At 53.9% G+C, this 16,667-nt stretch overlaps 1 protein-coding gene across 1 annotated transcript; it reads left to right on the top strand.

Moving 5' to 3' along the window:
* The first annotated feature begins 3,669 nt into the window (after window positions 1–3,669).
* On the top strand, window positions 3,670–6,181 carry Emd (emerin). Its single transcript, XM_077106913.1, has 6 exons — window positions 3,670–3,941; window positions 4,136–4,243; window positions 4,401–4,478; window positions 4,650–4,783; window positions 5,306–5,355; window positions 5,439–6,181. Exons 1-6 carry the CDS (start codon window positions 3,860–3,862, stop codon window positions 5,767–5,769), a joined length of 783 nt encoding a protein of 260 aa, XP_076963028.1. The 5' UTR covers window positions 3,670–3,859; the 3' UTR covers window positions 5,770–6,181.
* The last annotated feature ends 10,486 nt before the right edge of the window (window positions 6,182–16,667 follow it).

Raw genomic sequence — 16,667 nt, forward strand, 5'->3', positions numbered from 1 at the left:
GGCACAGCCACACCCTAGCATTGCCAGGCTTCCTCTTCCTCTTCTACATGCCTGTTTCCTGGTAGCTTCAGATTCAGCTCAAATGTCACTTCCTAAGGGGAGGCCACAAAAACAATGTCATTTCGACATTTTGTCTGCAACAATCAACAGGAGCTACAGTTTACATTCCTGAGCCAGTATACATACCTTTACACACATGTACACACATGTATGATTGAAACAAACATTTCATAAAATGAGACTTTCCCTTAGTATCTGCAGTGTACTCTATTTTCTATTCTATTTTATGAAAAAAAATGAAACAAAGGAAGAGAAGAAGGAAAAAATTAAAAAAGGAAAAAATAAAAAAGAAGAAGAAAAGAGTTTGGTTACATCTGCTAAGTGAATCTGGCAATCTTGTTTCACACAAACAGCAAGGTGCTGGTCACTTTCCAGGCTTTCCCCATCTGCTGCTGCCTTTACTAGCTGTGCTGTCAATGACATTTCACACCTTGACTCATTATGGGAGCCTCCCAACGGTGCCAGGTTCTAGCTGCTCCCTACAGTGGAAGCCCCCACTGGGAAGGCCAGTGGATTAACTTCACTTACTAAACAAGGAGGCTGAGCTCAGGCCCCTGAAGTAGCTGCTATGGAGTTCAAGGCTGTCCTTCCAGGAGGAAAACCCACCTATCCAGAGGCATGGCAATCAGAGCCACGGGTAGAATAGATGGGGGCAGTGCAAAAGAAGTGGTGGCTGTATGGTGAGTCTCAGGACCCCCACGCTGCACATGCTCTAAACACAAGCAGTTCTTTGCCTCAACTTCTTTCAGGTGTTTGGGGGCACAAAGGTTCATATAGCACCAACTGTTTCCTGGTGAAGTTTATAATAAACTAAAAACATTTTCTCCTTGTGTTGAAGAAATGTTTTCATGTAGACTTTTTTTCCCTATAACTAGAAATCTTCTTGGGATTGCAAGTTATACAACATACTGATTAAAAGTCATTTCCATGCTTAAAAGAAAAATTGTCTGCTTATTTTGACTTAGCATCTGCTGAACCCCAATGTCTACTCTCCATGCCCTTCCTAGGAAGAACTCCCCACAGGCACTTAGAATGCCTTTACATATCATTTCAGCCTCTTTGATAACTTCTGCCTGAGAGAAGTCTGAGACTAGGCCAAGTCAATGCCCAGATGACCATGGGGAAAATATTTCCATGAATGAAATGCTGCATTCAGGGCCCTTGGGCAAGACTCTCCTTACCCCAGGATCCTGATTAATTCTCTTTATGATGGGTGATACAGCCTATTAGCTATGTTGATCAAGGGCTTGCCTGGCTTCTAGTGGTCTGGAATGGAGCTGCACTGCCCTGGGGCTAGACTTAGGCTCCAGGTACTTACAGGGTGGGTACAGGGGGACCATCACAGTTCAGCTTCCTGATGCCATCTGTGGTGGGACCTCATGCTGGGGCAATGGGGGGCATACAAAGCACAGTGCTGAGGCAGGTGTGGGGGGGTGTTCCTTAGGGAAAAAGCAAACCTAGAATTCCTTGACCTCATAAGGAAACAGCTTGAATCTGTATGGGGAGGGTGGCAGGGGGAGGACTGAGCAAGCACTTGTATGCACAGATCTCTGGGAGAGAGGCCAGAACTGCAGAAGAAGGCTTGGAGACTTGCTGGGGAATCTGATTTTGCCAAAACTAAAAAATCCATGCTGCTGAATGGCCCAGAGCTCACTCTGCCACCCCCCCCTACCCCCAGTCCCAGCCTCTGCTTTGAAAAAAAGGAGCAGGCTTGCCAGGTTCGGTGTACACCATGTCTGTAGCCTGTAATTCCAGCAGCTCTGGAGACTGAAGCAGGAGGACTTCGAGTTCAAAACGGCCAGCCCCAGGGCTAGGGTTGTGGCTCAACGGTGGAGCACGGGCCCAGCATGTGTGAGGCACTGGGTTTGATCCTCAGCACCACATAAAAATACATAAATAAAACAAAGGTATTGTGTCCATCTACAACTCAAAAAAATTAAAAAATGCCAGCCTCAGCAACTTAGTGAGGACTTAAACAACCTAGCAAGACTGTATCTCAAAATTAAAAAATTAAAAGGGCTGGGGATGTGGCTCAGTGGTTAAGTGCCCCTGGGTTCAGTCCCTAGTACCAAAAAGGAGAGAGAGAGAGAGAGAGAGAGAGAGAGAGAGAGAGAGAGGGAGGAGCTAAGGCTTTCCTATCTCTTAATGCCAGCACAGTGTCTTTGGGAACCCATATTCCTCCTCCCACATTGCAGGGGAGAGTAAGACCTTGCCTTTCCTCTAAAATCAAGAGAAGAGCAATTCTTTTTCCTTAATGTCTTTGTGTTTGGTCAAAACAGAGCTCTGTCTCTTCAATACTGCCTGATTGTCCACCTCTACAAACCTCCATGGAAAATTATCCTTTGACCCTCACCAGCTGGATCAGCCAGCTTGGACATGCCCAAAGCTCTCTTCTCTTCTTCCTCTGTCATCAGGCATCATCTAAGAGACCAGGCATCCTAAGCACCTCATCTCTTCATGCTCCCCCCAGCTCTAGGTCTACCCAGTGAGAGCACCCTAGATGGCCCCACACTGCATCAACAGGCTTTGTTTAGAATATAACTGTCGCCATCTTTCCATTTTCCACCAGACAGTTCTTTTCTGATCAAGGCCTTCGCCAACTGTTAGTTTAGGATTCTCAGCAAGTATTGGCAACTTTCCATGGTTTGCCACACCCCTGTGCCCTGCCTGGTCACTACTGGTACCATCAGATTCAGGGGCCATTAGACCAAGAGAGGCAACTGCCCCCAGGGCCCCAGGTGGTCTTTATGGTGGTGTTAGGCGGGAACACGCTGTCTGCACACATCACTTGGCACCCTCTGCCCGTGCCCATTGGCACGCCTGGGCCCCTTCGAAGGCTGCTGCTCCTAGAGTGCTGGTGGCCTCCTGGCCCAGTACCCCATTTCCTCCCGGGTAGAGCGGTGGAGCGAGAGAGCTGGCAGGGAGGTGGTGGGAACCAGCGGGCTCAGGGGCACAGGCGAAGGCCTAGCAGATTGAGAGGGCCCGCCAGGGGCCAGGGATCTGCGAGGGGACCGCGTAGGGTCGCGGCCCTGCTAGGCAGCGGCTTTCTTGGCCTTGCTCACACGAAGCGCTTAGGCGTGCCCTGCGCTCACGAAGGGCTCACTCTTAACGTTGGGCACTTTCCACTGCTGCTGAGCAGGGTGCGGCCTGCAGCGGGGGGGGGGGGGGGGGGGCGGGACACGAGGTGAAGCCCTAGTGACAGGGATGAGAGCTACCGTAAATGCTAGAGTTCGCCCACTCCCACATCCCAGCCGGTTTCTGCTGGTTTGGGTAGCACAAGTCTGCCCCTCTTAAGCGCCTAACCCAAACGCGCCAGCGCGCTACGTCTCGGCTGACTGCCAGCTCCAGCACCCCTGCCCCACGAGCACAGCACCCGCCCTGACAGCTAGGTAGGTGTGGCTCCCTGCATGTCACGCCCTTGAGCCTCTTTGACTCTCCTTCAGCACCTGCCCCTCTTCTTTCTCTAGCCAATCCTGCACACTTTTGTGTTGTACCAGCTTGTAAGCTCCACCCCCAGCGCGACGCCCCGCCGCGCCAGCTCCCACAGCCAGACCGGTCTGCACCGGTTGCTCGGTTGGTTTGGCCCCGCCCCGCGCAGCGCGCAGAGCTGGTGAGGCCCGCCGCCGTGACGTGACCGTGACGCAGGCGTGCAGCCAGCGCGGCCGCTCCCGAGGCGCTGCCGCTGCCGCTGTCGCTGCCCCTGCCCCGCTCCTCGGCAGCGGTTGCTTGGCCTGTGTAGTCAGGCCTGGGCAGCACCTAGGCCTTCACTACTCGTCTTCCGGTGCCGGCCGCGCCCGCCATGGACGACTACGCGGTTTTGTCGGACACCGAGCTGGCCGCAGTACTGCGCCAGTACAACATCCCGCACGGGCCCGTCGTGGGTACGCGGCAGCGGGTGGCGCGCGGAACCTCTCCCGGGACCCCGCGCTCCGCCTGGCGCCCCCACCGACCCCTTCCTTCCCCTCGGGTTCCCTCCCCGCCTTCCTTCACCCCCCCGCGCTCTCCGCATGGCCTTCCCTGGGCTCACGCTCTGCGCCCCGCACTCCTGACCGCTCCACGCCCCGTGTCTGGCCAGGCTCCACTCGAAAGCTCTACGAAAAGAAAATCTTCGAGTATGAGACCCAGAGGCGGAGGCTCTCGCCTCCCAACTCGTCTTCCTCCTCATTCTCCTATCGGTTCTCAGGTGAGATCCTCTGTCTTGGAGCCCTGCTGACTACTCCTGGGGACGGGACTTGGGCAACCGGGAGGACGGGGTCGTGAGACTGTGGCAGGGGCACTAGACTAGAGGGAGAAGGAAGCGAAGCCTGGGGGCAAATGGTCCTGTTCCCTTCTCAATTCAGACTTGGATTCAGCATCCATGGACTCGGATATGTATGATCTGCCCAAGAAAGAGGATGCCTTACTTTACCAAAGCAAGGGTAAGACTGGTGGGGCGAGTGCCTTGACACCTTCACCCCACCCTGTCTAGCATTCCTGAGTAACCCTAGAGGGGAGGAACTGGTGCAGGCCCCCAAATGGGATTCAGATTAGGACCATCCGCACAGGTGGAGGACATCACTGCCTCTTCTATCACTGTTTCCCTTCCCAAGGCTATAATGATGACTACTATGAGGAGAGTTACTTGACCACCAGGACCTACGGAGAACCGGAGTCTCTGGGCACTTCCAAGGGCTTCCGCCAACCAGTAACTTCACTCTCAGATGCTGACACCTTCCACCACCAGGTGAGCTAGTTGTCAGGCACACCTTGGGTGCAGCCTGAGGTGATCATAACTGGGTTTGGACAAATTCAGGAAGCTGATGGGTGCAAATGGGAGCTCCTAATCCTCCAGAGAGGGTTAGGGTTAGGGTCAGCCTACAGCTGTTTGCACATCCCCAGAACAGTACTTTGCACAAACTATTTGATTAGGGCCAGGATGTGTAGTTCAGTGAAGAGCACTTGCTTAAGGTTCCATGCCCAGTACTCCAAATAAACAATAAAATGCATTTCATTAGAGCATATGAGGCATGACCTGCACCCTGGTCTGACTCTAGGTTCAAACTTTCTGAGAATCCTAGGGAACAAAGGAGGGCACTGTGGCACAGGCAGCTGGGATAATCACTAAGTGGCGAGGCCTTGCACAGAAAAGGCAAGGAACCCCCAGTGGTTCTGGAGGAAGCAGGTGATGGTCAGGAACGTTTAGACTAATGGATATGTCGGGTCAGTCCCTGCCAGCCAGTGCCCTAACCCCAACTCTGTTCTGCAGGTGCGTGATGACAATCTTTTCTCTTCTTCTGAAGAGGAGGGCAAGGATAGGTGAGTACTGGGAAGGTCTAGAGACAGGAGCAGTCTCTAGACCGAGGCTCTCTTGGCCTACTTGCTCCCTTCTTTTGCTACAGGGAACGCCCTGTATATGGCCGGGATAGCACCTACCAGAGCATCGCACACTACCGTCCTGTTTCCAACGTCTCCAAGAGCTCCCTGGGCCTATCCTATTATCCTACAACCTCCACCTCTTCTGTGTCTTCATCTTCTTCTCCCACCCCTTCATGGCTTGCTCGCCGTGCCATCCGACCAGAAAAGCAGGCCCCTGTGGCTGATCTAGGCCAGGATAGACAGGTCCCACTCTGGGGCCAGCTGCTGCTTTTCCTTGTGTTTGCTGCCTTCCTGCTCTTTGTTTACTACTCCATGCAGGCCGAGGAAGGCAACCCCTTCTGGATGGATCCCTGAGTCTTGATTTCTAAGCCAGCTCTTCTTGGAAGTCCTGGCTGACTGCCTTAGCAGTGTTTGCTGGGGGGTGGGGGGGTGGGGCTTTTCTGTGTGTTCTAGCTTGGGGGTGTTGGGCCTAGCCCAGGGCAGTGTTTCCCCCCACCCCATCCCCTGCCTCATCCTGCCAGGGAGGCAGAAGACTTGGGCCCTCCACAGCTGATTAGGCCTGGGTGTGCCTTCCTCTGGAGCCTTCTGGCCCTGCTTGCCTCTAATCCTTAGGGCCCAGGAGAGCAAGAGCTCATTCCTCCAGAGGAGAATAAAATTGTTGTCATGCATGCCTCCTGTTCATTGTCACCTTGTCAGGGAGATTAACCAAAGACTTCCCTGACTTTGTTTTCGTGGATACATAATAAAAAGACTTGTTTATTTTTAACTTGTTGCTTTTTCCTACTGAGGGAGAATTGGGCTCCCATGACATAGGGGCTCTGGAACATGGGTTTGAAGGATTACTATCTGGCTTTGCCTGTTTGGTTCTGCATTTTTGTTTTGGGGAAGTGATCAAATGCTACCCATAGGGGCTGGGGATGTGGCTCAAGTGGTAGCGCGCTTGCCTGGCATGCGTGCGGCCCGGGTTCGATCCTCAGCACCACATACAAAGATGTTGTGTCCGCCAAGAACTAAAAAATAAATATTAAAAATTCTCTCTCCCTCTCAAAAAAAAAAATGCTACCCATAGATATGTATGTTTGTGTTTTGTGGGTTTTATTCCCTCATTTCCCAAATCACTTGTAACTATAAGTGACAATCATCCAAGGAACTACATGAGAACCCACTTGAAATGTGGGTAAAACTGCATGTATCACATTGTCCACAGGTGTTTTCAACAGGAAAAGCTGACACCAGACAACCTTAGCATCTGAGGGCCCAGGGATGGAAAGGTTGGTTGTGGGTCATTCCTCAGCTTCTGAGATTGTTGCTGCTTTAATGACAAGGTGGGGAAGCTCCAAAGACTGCAGTGTTCCCTCATCTGTGGATAATCAAATTCTTCACCTGTCTGTATTCCTACTTAGTTCCCAGGTTTTCTGTCCTTACTGTATATTTTATAATATCAACATTTACTTGTATTTTTATTTACTTTGGTACCAGGGATTGAACTCAGGAGCACTTAAGCACTGAGCCACATCCCCAGCTCTTTATTTATTTATTTATTTTTTAGAGAAAGAGAACTTCAACATTTATTTTTTAGTTTTCGGCGGACACAACATCTTTGTTTGTATGTGGTGCTGAGGATCGAACCCGGGCTGCAGGCATGCCAGGCGAGCGCGCTACCGCTTGAGCCACATCCCCAGCCCAAGCTCTTTATTTTTTGATTCAGGGTCTCACTAAGTTACTGAGGCTGGCTTTGAACTTGTGATCCTCCTGCCTCAGCCTCCTGAACTGCTGGGATTACAGGCATGTGAAACCACGTTCAGCTTACATGTATTTTTGAAAGGTGATAAACCAGGTATGGTGGCACACTTCTGTAATCCCAGTGGCTCCAGAGGCTGAGGTAGAAGGATCATGAGTTCAAAGCCAGCCTCAGCAATTCAGTGAGACCATCTCTAAATAAATTATAAAAAAAGGGGCTGGGGATGTGTCTCAGTGGCTAAATGCCCCCAGGTTCAATCCCTGGTACCAAAAAAAAAGTAGGTGTTAAAAACTCAGGATAGGGCTGGGGATGTGGCTCAAGTGGTAGTGTGCTCGCCTGGCATGCGTGCGGCCCAGGTTCGATCCTCAGCACCACATACAAAGAAAGATATTGTGTCCGCCAAATACTAAAAAATAAATATTGAAATTCTCTCTCTCCCCCTCTCGCTCTTAAAAAAAAAACAACTCAGGATAGAATGCCATATCCATGTTATGCCTTGCGTGTCTGGCTTTACACTGCCAGCAGAGGGCAGGAAAGCAGAGGCCCAGCCAGGGATGGGGCCCATGCTTCAGTGATCTGCTCCTTTGCTGCAAGTGGTGGGCAATAGTAACCATGCAGAGCCTGCAAATGCAAGGGCTCATGGCTATGGCCACATGATGAGTTTAGCAGGGCAAATAACCCTCACAGTGGTTCCTGACTAGTTCTCATTGCTGCATCATAGACTCCTACAATGTTGTGATCCCAAAAGTAATACATGGTTCTTGTACATTTAAAATGTAAAGGAGCCAGGCATGGTGGCACACGCCTATAATCCTAGTGGCTTGGGAGGCCAACACAGGAGAATCACGAGTTCAAAGCCAGCAATAGTGAAGCACTAAGCAACTCAAGTGAGACCCTGTCTCTAAGTAAAATACAAAATAGAGGAGCTGGGGATGTGGCTCAAGCGGTAGTGCGCTCGCCTAGCATGCGTGCGGCCCGGGTTCGATCCTCAGCACCACATACAAACAAAGATGTTGTATCCGCCGATAACTAAAAAATAAATATTAAAATTCTCTCTGTCTCTCACTCTCTAAAAAAAAAAAATAGGGCTAGGAATGTGGCTCAGTGGTTGAGTACTGCCAAGCTCAATCCCTGGTACTAAAATAAATAAATAAATACACACACACACACATATTCAAGCACATTGAGAGGACGAAGTGACTCACTGCTCAGGATTGTTGTGTTGGACTGGAGCCCTGCTGGGGATTGGGCAGAAGCAGGTGAGACCAATGGGAACCTATATGGAACCTGGGATAGTGATAAGGTTGACATCCCCAAACCTTTGAAGAGTTGGCTGTTGTGGAGAGAAGGAACAGCACAAGAGTAACAGGAGCTGGGCCTGGAGCATCCCAAGAATAGGGGAAGAGATATTGAGACTCTGGGGACAAAATGGCCCACAAGGTCTTGGGTACTGAATCTGTTGCAGGTGAGGACAGAGTAGGAGACAGGGTATAATTGATCACTATGGTGTCTGGCATGTCAGAAGAGAGGAAAGAAAGCAAACAGTGACCACTCATGTGTTATCTCCCCTACTTCATTCATTCATTCTACAAGGGCTGCCAGTTACATCCGTGTATTGCCAAGGACCTGAGAAACTGGACGGCTCCCTAGGGCTCTGGGCCTTCCCCAGGACTCAATGCCAGTCATGTGCCTGAGCTTCATTGGACTTCTGAGGTCTCCCATTTAGGCTTGGCTTCCATTGCCCAGGGCTCTTCGGGGCTCTGGGGTCCCAAACTCTGTAATTGTACCCAATCCTCGGCAAAAGGGTGGAACCCCCAAAGGGTTACCTGAGTGCTGCAGACATCATCCAAGTGCTCTGGGGACCTCAACCCCAATGCTTATGAAGGCTCTGTGAGCTGAGGGAACTAGAGGACTCCACCTAAAACTCTGGATAGTTCTGGGGCACCTCCCCTAAGATCTCTGAGGGGCTACTCCAGGCACATCCCACAAGTTCCCAAAGATCTTGCAATTTCCCTGCAGGGCTCCTGAAAATTTCAGTGTCTCCACTCATTCCACTGCTCTCCACTTTCATAGGGATCCAGCAGATGTGGGGACACAGAAGGGGGCAGCACGTATCCATGGCCTCAGTGAGAGGCTGTGATAGCTGCTGTCCAGTCTAAACTCTCACCATTTGCTAGCATATGGGTGCAACCTATGGCAGTGCTGCTTTCCCAGAGAGATATCTTACCTTCATGCTAGCACCTGCTGGGCCAGGAAAGAGTCTTAATAGTTGATGGGGGAGAGGGTGACTGGAACAGGAGGCTGGGGAAGGAGACCAGGGGGAGCACCGGAGCAGGACAAGACCAAAATTGTACTCCTAAGGAGGAACCTCTACCCCAGACACACGGACAAGAACAGGGGAGGCAACAGGAAAGGCAAAGATGTCCAAGGTTTGCCAAACTAACAGAAACAACAGAGCCAGAAACAAGCGAGGAAGACGCTTGCTGGGTGAGGCTGACACCAGTGTCCCCTGCATGAGGAGAGTACCAGAGGTCAGAGCCTGTGGCTCCCCTAGAATGAGACACTCGCCAGTGCCAAGGGAACAAAGGAAAGACAACAGCACTTCATTCTTTTATTCATTTCCACCTGGGGTGGGACTGCTCACTAGGCTCCAGTTCACCAGTCCCAAGAAGATACCACCCTAGAGGCTGGCAGGAAACTACTGGATAAAACCAGAACCTCAGCCCTGCCCTGCTACTACTACTGTGATCAATGGCAGGGGTGGGGTGGGGAAGGTATCCCACACTCCAGAAGCCTCTAGAAGCTGCCCAAATGGAGAGGCCAGGGACCAGCAGAAGCACGTACAGAGAACCATTGCCACCTAGGGGGATGAGAGGTCCTCCTCAGGAATGTCCTTCCCCCTCCAGCCCTGGTGTCCCCAGGACACTACACCTTGGAGCACCCACCTCCTGCATGGAGCCACACCAAACCTATTACCTCCTCCCAGCACCGGCACTGACCCCACCTCAAGGAGACAACCCTGCTTTGCATCCTCTCAAGCCCCAGCCTGCTGGGCCTGAGCCAAGGAACATCCCAAGCTGAGCAGGGCTAAACCAGAACTCCCCAATCTCCCCTCCACATCACTTCTGGAGGGTAAAGACACAGGGCTAAAAGACACAGGGCAAAAGAAGAAAATGCCAAACTAGGTGGCAGGGGCCAAGGGGGTGGAATATGTCCCTGGTGACAGGAGACAGGCCAGTCCAGGCAGTGAGCTAGAAGAGGCCACCAGGGCAGGGAGGCAGGAGGGACTGGAGACCTGTCCTGGCCAGGGGCCTCCCAGGGGAGGGTAGGTAGATGGGAACCCGTGTGCAGGCCCCATCCTGACTGTGAGCCAGCCACACTGAGGAAATCCAGGAAGACCAACTGGGCATGCTACGAGGAGGCAGGCAGGGCTCAAAGGCCCAGCCACCTCAGCCAGGCCCAGCCACCTTGGGCACAGAGCCCAAGAGGTGGTGGCCCAGCCCCAGCACACCCCTTGTCTGGGCCTGCTGGCAAACAGATGCCAGGAGCAGAAGGGAGCCAGCCCAGAAGACAGAGTCCCAGGGCCCATTCTCTAGCTGTGACCAGGGCACTAGGTCTCCCTAGGGACAGGGGTGGAGGCCCCTGACTAAAGATGGCTCCAGAGGCCCTGGATACAGGTGCCAAGGGGCAGGCATGCTGCTCCCAAGAGGTCCCTGGGTTCAATCTAGAGATGGGGGCCCATGGGGACAGCTGCTGGTGACCCCACAGGTCTGGAGCACAGGCTATGATACTCTAGGGAATCTCCTCCAGGATCCTTCAGGGGGGCAGTAGGGTGAGGAGGAGGCAGCTTTAGGCTAAGTCAGGGTGAGCTGTGCGCGTCAGGACGGGGTCTGGCTCTCCTCTCTGCACAGCAGGCTGCTAAGAGCCCGTCCCCCACCCCCTGCAAGGGTGTAGGGCAGCTGGGGTTGGGAAGATGTGGCTCCAACCAGGCCCCCTGAGATCATCTCAGGCAGAGGAATCAAAGCTTCTCCCCGTTTCTCCCTGCAGAACCTCAAAGGATGGGAAAGCTGGCTCCATTCTCTCAGAGGCTAGAGGGATGGACAGGACAGCAAGTACACAGATGAATCCAGAGTGTGGGTGTGCACAGAGTTTACTCCAGAGTGTGCTTGTGCACAGAGCCGAGCGTGTCCTCCTGAGGAGCCTCAGGACCCTTAGCCTGACATCTTGGCTGAGGGGCTGTCCCCATATGCCAAGAACACATCTGCAGGCTGGGGTTACAGCTTAGTGGTAGAGCGCCTGCCTAGCACATGTGAAGCACTGGGTTTGATCCTCAGCAACACATAAAAATAAATTTAAAAACTTATTAAAAAGAAAAAAAAAAAAAAGAACACATCCACATAAGAAAGGCCCACCTTGAGGTCCAGATGTGCAAGGCAGCTGGGGAAAGCGCCAGGAGCTGTTTGCCAGGGCCCGGGTGCTGCCCAGCGGTGACAGCCCACAGCAAAAGCACTCACCACCAGGGAAGCTCACTGACAGATTCAGAGCCACCAGGAGCACCATGGAGAAGTCTCCACCGAGTGCAGGCCAGGAAGGATGAGGCACTAAAGGCCTCCTTCAGGCCAGGAAGGATGAGGCACTAACGGCCTCCTTCAGGCCAGAGGGAAGTTTCTTCCCTGTGTCTCACCTCATCCCTCAGCATCCCCACCTTCCAGGCTGCCAACTGCCCCAACTGAGATGCCAGTGCCCAGGACCTGGGCAACGTGAGGCAGTCGCCTAGGAAAGGGACTTTTGTGCCTGCGCCATGACGAGGCACACACCTCTCCACTCCTGGGCACCTGCCCTTCATGGTTCCTTCTGGGGTGGAGGCAGAGGAGAGGCCCAGCCTGCTGCAGAAAAGTCACCCATACCTCATGCAGAGCTTCACCAGCCCCTGGGTGGGACATTGCAGGTGGCGGGGAGTGTCCAGCCCCCCAGGCTTGGAGGGGATTCCTGGGATGCTGAACAAGTTGCTGGGACAAGAAAGGACCTCCTGAGCCTGCCATCAGGACAAACTGCAGGGACAAGATTTACCCACCTCGGCCGGCACAAGCTCCATGAGCATGGGCCAGAGAGCACACACAGAAGGTCTGAGGGTCACACCAGGCTCTCCAGGGCACATCCTCCTTCCTTGTTGGGGTTGTCTGTGTTTTAATTTGCGATGACTCAAAGATGGGAAAGCCACTCAATCTGGGTCCTGAGGGTGGGCTTACACCTGGGACACATTCCAGAGTTGGACCTGCTTAGGACCTGGAGTGGCACATGCAAGTCCCTGAGCCAAGGTGCCCGCCAGCAGCCACCTTGTGCTTTATAGTGCCAAGTGGGAACAACCTCTTTCCTTGCATACATTCTCCTATCCTGCACTGTTCCTGGTTTGACCTATTAGACCAATTAAAAAACGACAGCAGGGGTGAAGGGCATCAGGGGATGAGGTCCTAAGAAGACTGTGGCTTGGCCTTGGGGTGCTCCCTCCTGCCCTCTCCCTCCCCCTCTCTCTGATCCCTGGCTCTGGGAAAGCTCTGGCCTGAGCAGCCCTAGGGAGAGGCCCTGCAGGGAGGCATTAAAGGCCCCCTGCTAACCCCAGCTGACACCACCTCCATGCCGCCACCGCGGCCACCGCCACCACCACCACCAACACCACCAAGACCCACACCCAAGAGACCTGAGCCAGAGCCAGAACCCCAGGGGGCCCCCTGACCTGGGACATAAAAGCCAGATGCACAGGGTTTTAACTGGGGGAGCTTGCCCAGTTAGCCCAAGGCAAAGAAACCCCAGAAACCATTAGGAAAAGCCTGGGAATTGCAATGATACGGAGACTAAAATTTTCTACTTGACCCCCAACAACTTCTCAAACCAGTGTGTGAAAGACTTGACAGAGTGGCGAAAGCGAGCTTCAAGATGTGATCGAGGGCTCCTGTGTTACCAGGTAGAGACCTGGAGCCAACCAACAAGCAAAAAGGCAGATGACCAAGTAGCAATAGGGGCAGAGGAGAGGGACGGAAACGCAAAGGGCTTCCACACGGGGCAAGCGACTCTATTGGAGACCGTGGGCTTCCAAGACTGCTGTTCGCTCAGCGCTCAGTGCTCAGTGCTCAGCTAGGTGACTAAACTACAGGCAGTCCCTGGATCTGCAGGAAGATCAACCAGGGCAGTGTGGTGGAGCCCAGCAGTCTTCGGGGTGGGTGTCCGTGCCCCACGCCGCGGGAAGGCCTGTGCAGCAACACCCAGAAGTTGGGAGGCTCCGCCTGCCAGGGAAGGAAGGCGGCAACCAGCCTTTCCAGGCTCCTTTGTGGGAACCAGTTCGGCAGGTGTTCCCAGGCACGCTGCAACGTGGGAAGCACGGGGAGGGACGGAGGGAGGGCGGGTTCCCGTTTGCAGGGCTTTCTCTGCGGGGCTCACCTTGACCTACCTCCCCAGGAAGTGAGAGGGCCCCAGCCGGTGCCCAACCACTGGTCGTCCTGGCGCACAACAGGAATCCCCCGTGGCAAACCACCCTGTCGAGTGACACTGGGAGACCGTCACCTTCCTGCGTCCCCATCTCCAGAAGCGTGGACAGACGCCTCTGACAGGCGCCACGTCCTCCCGCGACCAGGCTGCCCGCTCGGCCCTACTGTGCACAGCACCCTGTATGCAGGAGGAGGGGGCGTCCGTGCTTGGCAGCGAACCCGCCCAGAGACACACTCAGGAACGTTCGGCGAACGCAGCGGGCTGGGATGGAGAGAGGCCGCCACACGTCGGGGCCCCGGGGCCGTGAAGCTCACCACAGGCGGCGCCAGAGAGCTCGGGCCCGAGTGGGCGTGGCCCGAGGTGGGGCGGCCGTGCTACAACCGCCAGCCCCGTGAGGTCGCCAGTTCTCCTTCCCCGTCTCCCAATCTCCCTGGGAGCGCTACGAATCCGTCCCGGACCTTCTAGCAGGCCGCGCTGACCCTCAGAACGGGGACCTGTGGGGGGAGGGAACGGGCGGGCTCATCGCGGCCCATGGGCTCCCGGGCCCCGGATCCCGCGAGCGGGGAGGCTTCCCCTCGGCTCCTTCCGCAGGGACGGTCTAGGCGCCCGGGTCGTAGGGGAAGGGGGGCCTGGGAGCCGCAGGCGCGGGAACATCACCGCGCCACACCCCTCGCCCCCGCCGCCTCACGCCACTTCGGCTGCCCCACCCACCGGAAGGTCCCTCCCGGCCTCCTGCCCTACCATTCCGGCTAGCTTCACCAATAAGGAAGCTCAGTTCGAAAGGGCGTCCCGCCCCCCTTCTTGTGACGGACGCTTCTTCTGCTCAATGGAGTCCACCCCGTCGCGTTCGCGCTCCCACAGGCGGGGCTGTAGTGCGTTGGGGCTGTTTTGTGCTTGGGGCTGGAGCTGAGTGCGGCTGCGCTGCTCTCCCTTGCGCACCTAACGCTGCAGGGCCGTCTTTGGGTTGTGCGCTGGGACTTTCGAATTCTTGATTCACCGGAAGTTGCCTAGCACACCCAGGAGGCGGGTGACTCTTCCCCGAAGTTCCCCGAGCCTGGGCATCTTGCCCGACAGTGATGCAGCCTCAGAAGCCTGAGGAAGCCGCGCCGGGTATCGCTCCTGTGCGGGCGTGGGGCGCTGGGCCAGTCCAGTCGTCCATTGCCCAAGTTCCTCTCACCATTACCCCAGCCAGGACACAGCCCCCCGCCGCTGACCTTTAAAAGACTCAGCCTCCCTCTTCCCGCCTAGTCCGTGGCAACCAGTAATCTTGTTCCCCGTGTATACAATTTCGTCCCTGGAAGAGTGTTGCGTCAACCTAACCACATGGGCAGCCTGCAACAGCTTCTGGGTGGGCTGGTGTTCGCGCAGCCTGATTCTCTGCAGAGCCTTGCGAATTATTGCATGCGCCAGGAATTCTCCCTCTTACTGCTATGTAATAGTCCACGCTGCGGTTCAAAGGGCATCCGTGCCCTTATTTCAAAGGATGTCACCCCTCATCCTTCAAGACCAGCTGGTGGTTTAAATCCCCACCAGCACTACCAGAGGATTCTCTTATCCCCAAAGCTCACTCGCTATAGTCCACCTGTGTAAGGTTTGCCATTCTGCCGGTGTAAGGTACTATCCTATTGTGTTGGATTTTGCATTTTCCTGCTCCACGCTGAGCATGCTCCCTCATCATAAACTCATCCTCCATCTGGGCTTCTGAGTCAGGGAATTAACTGCCCGTGCCCTGAGGGTGCCTGTCACATGCTGTGGCTGGGGTACTTATCTTGGCAAGAAAAACCAGCCTCGGGGCTGAGTATGTGGCTCAAACGGTAGCGCGCTCGCCTGGCATGCGTGCGGCCCGGGTTCGATCCTCAGCACCACATACAAAACAAAGATGTTGTATCCGCCGATAACTAAAAAATAAAATTAAAATTCTCTCTCTCTCTCTCTCTCTCTCTCTCTCTCTCTCTCTTTTAAAAAGAAAGAAAGAAAGAAAGAAAGAAAAACCAGCCTCTACCTCAGAGCAAAGCCTGCCCAAGGAAGGGACGTGACCTTTGTCCTTGGGGAAAGACCCACAGAGCACTCCTAGGCACATTCCCACCCTGCTAAGTGGTTTATCTACCAATAACAGGAGAGATCTGCTGCCCCAGGTGTCCCTGACTCAGTCAGGCTAGGTGGGGACCCATAGCAGCCCCCTAGCAGCCACCAATCATCATGAGACAGGGAAATACCTGGGATGCCAGATGACCCTCCAGTAGTTTATGGTGGTCGATAATGTGTTGGGAAACTGTGTAGTTCAGCACGAACACCCCTCTTGGCTTAAACCAATCAGTTCAAACGAATCCCCCTCTTGTAATCAATCACCCCTACCCAACTTGTTCCTGCCAGTGAATGTGCTAATCATGTTTTAGAGTTGTTTGATTTTTCCCGTGGTGTGTGATGATTTGCTAAGAGAGGCTATGATGTATGTGAAGTCCCTGCCTTCCCCAAAGAGTGTATAAAACTGCTGCAAACCCTGGGCTCAGGGCCTCTCAGCGTCACCAGTTGCTGTGTGCGTGCGGAGGACTCGAGCTAGCTCACAATAAACACCTCTTTGCTGCTTACATCGATCTTGCTCTCTGGTGGTCTTTTGGGGGTCCCGAATTTGAGCATAACAGGCACTGTCTTCCCTCATTCTGTCTCTTCTGAACAGCTCTGCTGTGTGAGGCCCATGAGAAGTCTCAGGTTTTTATGTGAATACACTTATGAAACTAGTACTTGATGATTTCTGAGTGGTCTGTCTGTCCAGGATGTCCCCCATGCTATAACACTATTCGATATTTCCTTCCGTTGTTTTCAGACCTGTGACTGATTCTGTGTTCCACTCTTTCACCATTTGGACTTCACCTCTGCCTTTCTGTGGGGCGAAAGAAGCTTTTGAGAAGATTCTCGGGGTTTTGCAAACACATCGTGGGGCACCCTGGTCTTTCTCCCCTGGCCTCGGGAGTGCCCTGGGCTCCAGGTGTGCAAGTTGCAGAGCAGCCTGAATCCTGAGTCATCTCCT

The sequence above is a fragment of the Callospermophilus lateralis genome, chromosome X, assembly GCF_048772815.1.
Source record: "Callospermophilus lateralis isolate mCalLat2 chromosome X, mCalLat2.hap1, whole genome shotgun sequence".
NCBI lineage: Eukaryota > Metazoa > Chordata > Mammalia > Rodentia > Sciuridae > Callospermophilus > Callospermophilus lateralis.

What these genes read in the sequence shown, in the direction of transcription:
- Emd (XM_077106913.1), top strand. Translation starts at nt 3,860, where the DNA reads ATGGACGACTACGCGGTTTTGTCGGACACCGAGCTGGCCGCAGTACTG. An exon ending in CCCGCACGGGCCCGTCGTGG is followed by an intron (nt 3,942 to 4,135) that starts GTACGCGGCAGC and finishes GTGTCTGGCCAG; the next exon opens with GCTCCACTCGAAAGCTCTAC. An exon ending in ATTCTCCTATCGGTTCTCAG is followed by an intron (nt 4,244 to 4,400) that starts GTGAGATCCTCT and finishes TTCTCAATTCAG; the next exon opens with ACTTGGATTCAGCATCCATG.